Source organism: Meleagris gallopavo, chromosome 29, assembly GCF_905368555.1.
Source record: "Meleagris gallopavo chromosome 29, MGAL_WU_HG_1.1, whole genome shotgun sequence".
NCBI classification, from domain to species: Eukaryota; Metazoa; Chordata; class Aves; order Galliformes; family Phasianidae; genus Meleagris; species Meleagris gallopavo.
The window spans coordinates 1,883,813-1,893,836 of NC_139432.1; the positions used below are offsets into that span (position 1 = coordinate 1,883,813).

A 10,024-nucleotide genomic window follows, 5' to 3' on the forward strand; every position below is an offset into this window, starting at 1 on the left:
GCTCTTGGGACTCTGCTGGGAAATGGCAAAAGTTGTGTTAGTTATTTGGGTGCTAAGGTGTGGGTTTGAATTATGACAGAGCTGCTCAGTAGATAATTTTAAATATTTTTTTAATGTTTTGGCAGCAGACTGTAGGTGAGAGATGAAACATGTGAGAGTTGAACTCCACAGCTGTAGGAATTGCTGTCAAAGCCACTCTTCAGTATCTATCTGCCTTCCTTTGTAAGGTGACTGGGGAAACCACCTTCTGTCCAGCCAATAGGTGCAGGAAGGACTGCATGAAACCCTATGGGCAGCAGGAAACACCGGACTGTAACCGTCCCATTGGGAAGTGATTTTTGGCCTTCTTGTGCACACTGATTCAGCAAGTGCTGCTGAATGATCCTGCTTGACGGCCGTTCCTCCGACAGATGCTTTACTTCCTATCTTCCTGGTCCTTTGCTGCAGCTGTTTGCTTTTCTGCAGTGTAACACACAGCATTCCTTGCCTGCCATCATCCTGCTGGTCATCTTATTGCTTAGGCAAGAAATACAACAGGATTAAATCTTCAGCAAGGAACAAACGAGGCCAGCTTCATGTTCTGTGCTGCTCTGGTTTCATTACTTTCTTAAAACAATGGCAACAAATGCAGCAGCAACGACAACAAGGATTGCATCTTTTCTGCAGATAAGTGAATTATCTGTGGCCTGGAGCTGGCAGAATGGGAGGAGGCCAATGAGTGGATTATTATTATTAGACACGAGGTCCATCTTGTGCGTGTTGGGGCCCACGCTTGTTTTATTGCCACTGTCAGGGCTTGCTGTTTTCTGACTGTGGAGATGAGCACGTGATTCTGTGGCCTTCTGTGGGACCAGAAAAGTGAGAAACCAGCATGGGCAGGGACAGCAACCCCAATTGCTCAACTTGGTCTCTTTTTTTAATCATAGATTTTATTTCTCAGAAGCAGACTGAGAGGCAGATGTTGGCCTCTCAGAAGCAGACCGAGAGGCAGATGTTGGCCTCCCAGCCCCAAGCCATGTTGTGGCTGGCAGTGCAGTGCTGGCCTAGCGCTGCCGTTGGTGCTGCCTCTTGTGGGGTGGCAGCGAGCCCTGGGGGCTGCTGCTGGCCTTCCTCTTCTTAGGTCGCCTGTGCCCCCCAGCAGAGTGGACCCTGCCCTGGGTGGAGAGGCCCGCTGCCACCGCCTGCCCCGCTTCCTCCCCTGAGGGCGCAGCGTTGGTGGTGCGGTGCCCGGGACCCCCCTGAAGGTCACTGGGGAGCTCCTCAGCACTGGGGCCTGCAGGACTGGTGGAGCGGCCTGGGCTGGAGGCAGGAGGCCCCTGGTGGGAAGTGGTGGGGCTGGGGGCGGCTGCGGATCTTTCTTCTTGCTGCCCAGCAGCAGCACGGCTGTCCTGGTGGCGCTGCTGCCGGCGGAGCTGCGGGCCGTAGATGGCTGCGGTGATGGTGATGAGCCTCCTCACAAAGCTCTCCGTGAGGTTCCCCAGGGATGGCTGCAGCTCCTGCAGCAGGACCGCCTCGTCCAGCCCGTACATACAGAGGCAGAGCAGGACGATGCTCTGCCTGGAGTGCACCACCCACCACGTGCTCCTGGAGATGGTCCGGAACTCCCGATCGAGCCACCGGAGCAGGGGTCTGAGGTCGGGCTGCTGTTGGAAAAAGGCAGCCCAGACCTCCGGAGGGAAGTTGTTCTCCGGAGCGATGAAAGCTGGCTCTGCAGGCCCCTGCTCACCCTGCAGGCCAGAAGCTGAGCGTGCTGCGGGCTGTGGGACGGCACACTCAAGGTAATCCTCGTCTGACCTCACCGAGTACACGATGGTCCTGATCTTCTGCCCGCATACAACACAGCTCGGTTTCTGGCCGGCCCACCAGAGCGCACAGCCATAACAGAGCTGATGGAAACAGGGGGTCACGTAGGCCACATCGTCCCGACCGTGCCCGCAGATGGGGCAGGTCCAGGGCGATGGCACCTCCATGGCCCTGGGCTGTGCTGTGGGCTGGGAGAGCCGAGGTCAGGAGGCTGCTCCCCTCACAGGCGCCGCAGCAGGCAGAAGGTGTCACAAACTGAAACAGAGAGAGAGGCTGCGGTCACTCGCTGTCCCCGGGGCTGGCAGCAGTGACGCCCGGTCCGTGAGCAGCAATCCCACCCCAGGGCTGTGTCCCTGCACCGCTCACCTCTGCTGCTGCGAGCGCACTTGGCGGAGCCCCAGCTGCCTGAGCCAGGCAGGGCCGGGGAAACACTGGCGATGCTGTGGGCTGGGCACCCAGAAGTGCTGCCGGCAGCCACACAGCACGACCCAAACAAAGTCCTCGGACGGCGCTCCAAGTCTCGCAAACAAGCTCGACCGGATTCCAGACACGAGTCCTCGCTGCACTCTACCGGTGCCCAATTGATGCACGAGCGTCAGGGAGGTCACAGTCATCTCTTGCTGATGTCACAACCCCTTCCTTAGTTGGTGACCTCACAGTTCATGGCTGCAGGTATTTGAGCACCATCCTGGGCCTTCATATGGGAAAATAAAAGTTGCACATTTACTATCTCCACAATGATCCATCTTCTGGAAACTGTTGACAGTTTCTGAAACTTCAACACTTTATTCCTGTTTGTTTTTGGATGCAATACAAGTTTGTGGCAATCTGTACATCAGGCTTGCTTTTTATACCAAGCACTCAAATCATAGCAGGTTGTTTGCTCACGCTTTCCTATGCAACCTACCCTACAGGACTTGTTTTAGCAGGAGGTTGGACTAGATGACCTATAGAGGTCCCTTCCAACCCCTGTGATTTAGTGATTCTGAGTGATTTTGCAGTACTCCTGCTCCACATAAGGTGCCAGTAAAAACACTGTATTTACAGAGATGCCATTGAATCAACATTTTGAAGCACTACTCTGAGAGGCAGATTTCTCCAGTAGCCATACCTGGCATAGAATCATAGAATCTTTGGAGTTGGAAGGGACCTTCATCTATTCCAACTCCCCTGCAATGAACAGGGACAAACACAGCTAGATTAGGTTGCCCAGTACCTGATCCAGCTTCACTTTGAAGGTGTCCTGGAGCAATAGGACATTCTGGGCTACATTCCTTCCACTCCTTCTCCTCCTTCTCCTCTGTGCCGGCAGATTCCATCTTCCAGACCTCTCTGGCAAAAGAGGAAGAGACTTCACCAGAACACAGAGATCACTCCCAGCTCAAACCAGCCGTGAGCCTGCAAACCAACTGAGTTACATGCACAGATTTTATTACAGAAAGGGAATATTGGATTTGCAGTAGTGTTTTTCTGCAGTCGGAGCCTGTCCCACTTGCTCTGACATTCCCAGCATCTCTGCAATAACAGATTTATTTGCCCTCTCTCCAGGGCTCTGTTTATCAGCTGATATTTGAAGATGTTCCCATTATAGATGTTCCAAGCAGGTACAGAGTGAGCTGGGGGGTTACAAGGCCTCCATCTCCACCCCCATGTGCCATTGCTGTGCTGAGTGACCCTGAGCAATCCAACACGTTTTTTCATTATATGTCAAATGCAAGCGACGCGGCTTCTATCGTGTCTCTTGGATTTAGAGATTTGGGAATGAAAAATGAGATATAAGAAAAGCTTTTTCCTCTGGCACCCCATCACCCCCTTTTAAATAGTCCCTGAAAGCTTACTTGTTCCCCGTTAAACATCACACAATTTTAATTTGATTTGTGTGTGTCAGTTCTTGCCTGATACTCTTGCTTAATTGGAAAGCCTAGGAAAGTATCTTAAATTATTCATAAATAATTGAAGTTTAGGGCCCATTCCAGGCCCTTCTCTCTGGGTAACAGCAGGCACTGCTCCTGCCAGCACACAAAACAGGCTAAGATATTTCTTTTAATTCTTTATCCAAAAGTGTCTTCATCATCTTTTCCCTCTTTTTAACTTCTCCTTCAGTACTGGTGTGGCTCCCAGCTCAAACTCTCCCAAGAAGGCAGTTTTCACAGGAATATAATTCCAGGAACAATTAAGGCAAAGAATCCTGCAAATTAAGAAGACAGCCTTTCATTGCTATGGCAACCCTGATTGTCTTTCCTCAAGTGGATGAACTGAGAAAATGAGAAAAACAATCTAAAAAGTAATTGCTGTCCTGCTGCCAAAAGAGCAGAGCTGGGATGTGAGCTGGGATGGCCCATCCTTGGCACTCCATAGAGAGACACCTCTCTGTGCCATTCCCATTTGACTTCAGCACCTTAAAAAGTATTTTTCTAGCTCCCATGAGCAAGGGTTATAAAACCCTGGTCACAAGGCTGGCTTGCACACGTAGGTTGAAAAGATGCTGGGAATGCAATGCAGGTACATCAGCCTGAGCACTGCACAGCACCAAGTATGAAGCTCCCAACCAGTCTGGGGGTCCTCAATCCCAAAAGACAACACAAAGGCTCCATTAAGAATTTGCTTTGAGATCAGCTGCTTTGTTCTCTGTGCTTCTGTGGCTAACTCAGCCAAATCTCCAAGGGCTGCAGAGGGAGCAGAGACATCCAATACATCTTCCCTCTGCTGATGTACCATTTGCAGTGATGTTTGGTCCCAGTGGTGCAAAGCCAGGAGCTGAGCCAAGGCTATATTATGAGTTTTGTTTGGCCTTTGCCTCTACTGAGTCTGTATTAGGTGCACTGGTCATGCACTTGAGGACAGTATGAACCTGAGATCATGCCTCTATGCTTTGTGGGGACAGATTTGTACACCCAGGCTGTGTCTCTGGCATCAGTAGACCCTTCATTACAGAAATTAGAGCAGTGGAATTAGGAAGAGGCAAAGTCGGCTCGAGGTGGCTGGTTCCCAGCTCTGATGCTGCTGCTTGCACACATGTCATTTAATTTGCTTCTGGCCCCCAGTGTGCTGAATCAGCCTAATCCTTCCTCTTCCCAGGGGTGCTGGTTAGTTAGTGTTTATTTAATGGTTTGAGCATCAGTGGGGACAGGAACTATACCAGATAATGGTATTTACTCTTCAGCAAGATTATTTCCACTCTGTAGAGGAGCTGCTCCTGCACCAACAGAACAAGTCTCATCCTAAATCCTTGCCCTTTCTGAGAGGGAAGAACACATGAAATTTCCTTATTCCATTTGAATATAATTTAAGTTAGCACAAAGTGACGCAGCAATAACTGCAGAGAGCAGTTTCCCTTTGCAGAATTGAGCAGCACAGGCTTTATTGCTTTGCAGGACTGCCCAGATTCCCTTCAGGTATGCAGTATGTGACAGAAAAGGGCCTTACCTTGAGCCATTTGCTCCTTTGGAGACCAATCACTACAGTGCACTGCTTTCTGCACAGTCCTTGCAGAAATCCTCACACGTGTGATATTTCGTGGGGTCTCAACATCTGGTGCTAGCAAACCAAAGGGCAAGCTGACCAAAGTGTAGAGCACTGTAAATCATTCTTGAGCTTCCACCAAATGGGGCTACAACTCCTTGCCATGGAAGCTGCATTCACTCATCATGGCCTCCATCTGTGATGAGCAAAGGGAGAGACCCTTTGGGACTGTATGGGGGTGTGTGGGCATTCAGGACATGGGAAAAGCTCATGGTATGAAGACCTGCTGAGGGACACTGAATACCTAGAATCCACCTCATGAAGTTTCTAAGCCGAGAAGTCGTGGTTGGCTGGGGAGGGATGAAGAATCATGTGCACTTGCACTGCTCATCACCTGAAGGCATCATCATACAGCATTGTTGGAATGGGCTGCGTGATGAACCACATCATGGCCACTGACGTGGTGGCTTCAGGGACTCCAGCACTTGCTCTGCTTGCTTTTCTCCATCAGTGATAAAGAAGGGGAAGGCAAGGAGGTTCCCTGATGTACTGTGTAATATTGGGTGCAAAGAAAGGCTCATAAAAGCTGTGGGAGAAAGCTATTTTCAGTGGGGAAACTATTGCAGAGTGCTCTCATTAGATTTTTTTTTCAAAGCTCATCACTACCTTGTCAAATACTTCATTCAAATTTACAAGATAAATAAATAAATAAAGCCACAAATCAAAACCAGAAGGGGAAAGACCCAGTACCTAAACTAACCTGCTCTATTCCATCTGCAGTTAACTCTTCCAATCTGATTTTTCAGTCATCCCAAAGAAGTGAAAAAAACTCCCTCTGGCGTCAGTTATTAAAAATCCACTTGTGCAATCTCAGCTCATGACCCAGCAGCAGAAGGCCTTGCCAGTTTACTCTGACCCAAGCAGACAGCAGTGCTCATCAGCTCGCCTCGATGAGCCCATTGCTGGCATTGCATCCCAACTACGTGCTCTGCTGATTATTCTCATTTTTCTACCCTCTGGCTTCAACCCCGTGTCTTTGCTGGTCTCCTGTCATAGGAGGGACAGAAAATTCATTCCAGAAGATGAAAGAGGAGTTGCTTTTCCCCGGTTAGTTGTGTCACAGACAAAATAAAAGCTGCTGAGCCCTCTGTGTGATGTGAGTTTGCTGGCCTGGATGATGAGCAGGCTGTCCCCAGGTCTGCAGACATGAGTGAGTCACTGCTCTCACTTGGCAGAGCATTTAAGATGAATTATCTGATCAGTGGAAACGCGTTTTCAGGTCAGCCAGAGCTATTTGTAGTGATGTTGGTGAGCGATATCTGGGCAAAATCGTCTGCCAGAAGAATCAAATAAAAGAAAACAGTATAAATAAACAACAGCAGGCATAAACCTGGTGTAGTAGCAGTACAAAGTCCAATCAAAAACAAAACATCAGGATTATCATTTTGGGACAAATAACAAGAATTACATTAGTCTGAATGTAACAGAAGATTAAAATCTCATTTTCCCCACCATCTTCTCTGCCCTTCTTCCAGCCATGTTCCAACTAGACCAACATTTCTGGGTTAGAGTTCTATGGATAAAGTCCATCTGGATGAAAGTTTCTGTAATAACAGTATCATCATCTACAAAGGCCTTCACTTGATTTGCAATCAGATGAGATCTGAGCAGCACAACAAGGCAAAGGCACAGCCCAATTGCCTGCCCACTGCCTTCTCTGCAGCTTGAATGGCAGCAGAGATGCCCCCAAGGAGAGGAGTCTCCGAGCCCTTTTCCTACAGGATCCTGTTTATTTTAACACAGCTTCACACAACAGGCTCAGAGAAATCCATGTGCACTGTTACATTGTTTGCATCGAAGGTCAAAGATGAAAAAAGCCAATTCCCTGCTTTCATTTGTGAAGGTAACAGAGATGGCTCAGCATGCAATCTGATTTAGAGTTTTAATAACAGCAAGGAAGGAAAAAAGTCCAACCCTTGCTTTCTTGGTTATTCACATTTTAATACAGCAACAAATCAACTTTTAATGGAATGGCAAAGAGGGTACAGACAATTTCACTGCCATGGCTCAGGCTGGCTGAGGTCTGGCTTGGATAAGAGGTTGGGATGTTCGCTGCTGGCCAGGAATGGGCTGGGACTCAGATCCCTTAAGCAGGAGTAAGATAGTGGGGAAGAAGCCCGAGCACTGGGGCCTGGGAGCAAGTCAGCAAGATGAATGCATCTTCAGCATGACATAATAACTGCATCTCCTCCTTTTGGTCCACAGGAGCAAATTTGATGCTTGTCTTAATGGCAAGGAAATTGTGTGCTCAGTGAATAAACCAAAACTCATCAGTGTGGGGAATGACTTCTAAAGCAGTCCCGGTATGAACTGAACACAGGGCTTTAGTTCTCTCCTGAAAGAAGAATTGAAAAAAGAAGTCAGTTCCGTTCCGAAATCCCTATCGTTTTTTGCAGACTTGACTAAATGGATTTGCTGAGTTCAGCTCAATATAAAATGGGGACAAAGGTTTTGGAAAAGTTGAAACTGTTCATCTTGACATTTACAAAATTAAACGTCTTGCTCTCCCATGGCAGGGCTTTCATCTCAAAGACTGACACGATGCAATACTGCAGGGAAACACAAAACAAAACAAATAAAAATGACAAAAAAAAAAATCCACAAGATTTGAAGGGCCTTCAAGTTCAACAGAAATATTGCATTTTGTTGAATGTGAGTTTCTGTTGGACTCACCATTATTGGATGGGGTTAACAGTTTTAATCATAAATCCTACAAAAACAGCAGCTTTTCTTCACCCTTCAGGACAAAAATAATACATTCAAAGCAAAAACAAAGCAAAGAGGCAATTCTTGAACTCAGATCACAAAGAAATGAACATTTTACTCTGTTTCCATATGATTATTTTCCAGTGTGCTTTCAGGAGGAGGAAACAGCTTTATTGTCATTTACAGGCGAAGGGTTAAAGTCAGATAATTCAGCTGCCGATGTAGAGCAGAAGTATTTAAAACCTTTTGTGTTCACTCCCCCCCTCATGCCTTTTCTTCCCAGGTTTTGAGAATAGATGGCTTCTAATTAAATCTGGCAGAAACCAATACATTTTTGTTGAAGCTGTGGAAAGATGATACATTTTTCATGAAATCAGCTCTGCCTGGAATAATGTAATTCTATTTCCACTCTTTGAGACTTCAGCTGTCTCAAAGCAGCCACCAGGGATGAAGGGCCACCCCAGACAAGTGGCTTGTCCCAGAGAAAGGCTTTGACCCAATGGAAGGTGCTCATCTGATGCTCTTGAGATTCTTGAGAAGTGTCCATGCTCTTAACTTGCTTGGGAAGTTGTTTACCCATCAGCCTCTCAAGGTGATGGCTTTCCCTTCCCTTGCTCAGTGGATCCTATTCTGGGCCATGCTGCCCTGCTGCTCCAGAAGCCAGAATAGTCCCATCCTTCCAGGAAAGCCAACACCATCACTTTAGAGGCTGAATCCAGCAGGGAGATTCCCATCACCATGACTATAGCAACCATGCCCACTCTGAAAGCAGCTTGCAATGATCAAGAAGTATAAATAGCTCTATGAAGTGGGGACTTTATTAAGCACTAATTACTCCACCAGCACCAGTGATTGAGTACAATTGCAGAATAAAATAAAAGGGGAAAACATGAAGTTCCTGTGTGCTGCGCTAGATGGTGGTGCATACAAAGCAAAAACCTTAAAGGTGCTTTCTGGGATGCTCAGTGCTGAGCAGCACATCTTTGCTCTTCCAGGTCCCTGCCTCAAATTTAAGCTAAAGTGTGTAAGAGAGGCACATTCCTGCTGTAAGCGAGGGGATGGGGTTTTTCTCCTTCTGGTCCTGCATTGCTATAGAGAAATTTATCAGCATTCTGAAAGCAAATAGCCCTGTGCATCTAGGGAGAAGGCAAAAGAAACCTCCTAGCAAAATATTCCCCCCCGCACCCTGCCCAGCAAAACACACAATGCACAAATACAGAATAACCATTCCTAGATGAAAGGATGCACTTTTCAGCAGAACACCTACAAGGTCTTCAGAAAGCACTCAGGAGCATCTGCTCTGTTGTAGGAATGGGGAAGGAAGGTGTGGGAGGTACCTTCCCATGGGATGTGATTGTGCTGCTGCTGTCATTCTTGGAGGACAGGGAGATCAATCCTTGATGTAAACAGGCTCTCCAAGCTCCTTCCATTTTGCAAGGTGCTGCTAATGGAAGAAAAGCAGGTGGTGAGAGGCAAAGCAGGTGATGCAATGACAGGCAGGGCACCTGGGGAGGATGTAAGTGATGAGGTTGTAATGTAGGGCTCTAGTGAGCAAAGGTTTCTACAGTTCCACAATACTAAGGCATGTGCCTCCCCCAGATCCTGCTGGCCTCTCTCTGCCTGCTAGGTCACCAGCTCTGTGCTTTGGCTTTGCATTGTGGTGGGAAAGGAGGAGAGTTGGAAGGCTGCTTTGCAGAGCACCAAATCCCCTGGTACCTTCACCAGGAAGCTTCGTCAGAAGCAAGTCCTCTGGGCATCTGCTGGAGATGAAAATCTGTCCTGTGTGTTTTCTGGAGATCGGTGCAGCATCTTGAAGTCTTGCTGCATTTGGAATGTCCTCTGGATTGCCTTGGGAATGCTCTGTCTGATGGCTGTGATGCAGAAGGAATTTTTTCCTGATCCCAGCAGACTTAGCAGCATGAAATGCATAGCTTGGACAAGGGAGGAATAGTAAGTGTTGCTTGACACTGTATCTAGGACTGCATTGTCTTTT

At 47.9% G+C, this 10,024-nt stretch overlaps 1 protein-coding gene across 1 annotated transcript; it reads right to left on the reverse strand.

Moving 5' to 3' along the window:
• Positions 1–1,043: 1,043 nt before the first annotated feature.
• On the reverse strand, positions 1,044–1,970 carry LOC146542575 (uncharacterized). The gene has a single exon (XM_085211303.1). The coding sequence runs from the start codon at positions 1,968–1,970 to the stop codon at positions 1,044–1,046; it is 927 nt and encodes a 308-aa protein (XP_085067429.1).
• Between the last annotated feature and the right edge of the window lie 8,054 nt (positions 1,971–10,024).

Bases quoted from the DNA above. Each gene is read 5' to 3' on its own strand.
- LOC146542575 (XM_085211303.1), bottom strand. From the start codon at position 1,970: ATGGAGGTGCCATCGCCCTGGACCTGCCCCATCTGCGGGCACGGTCGG.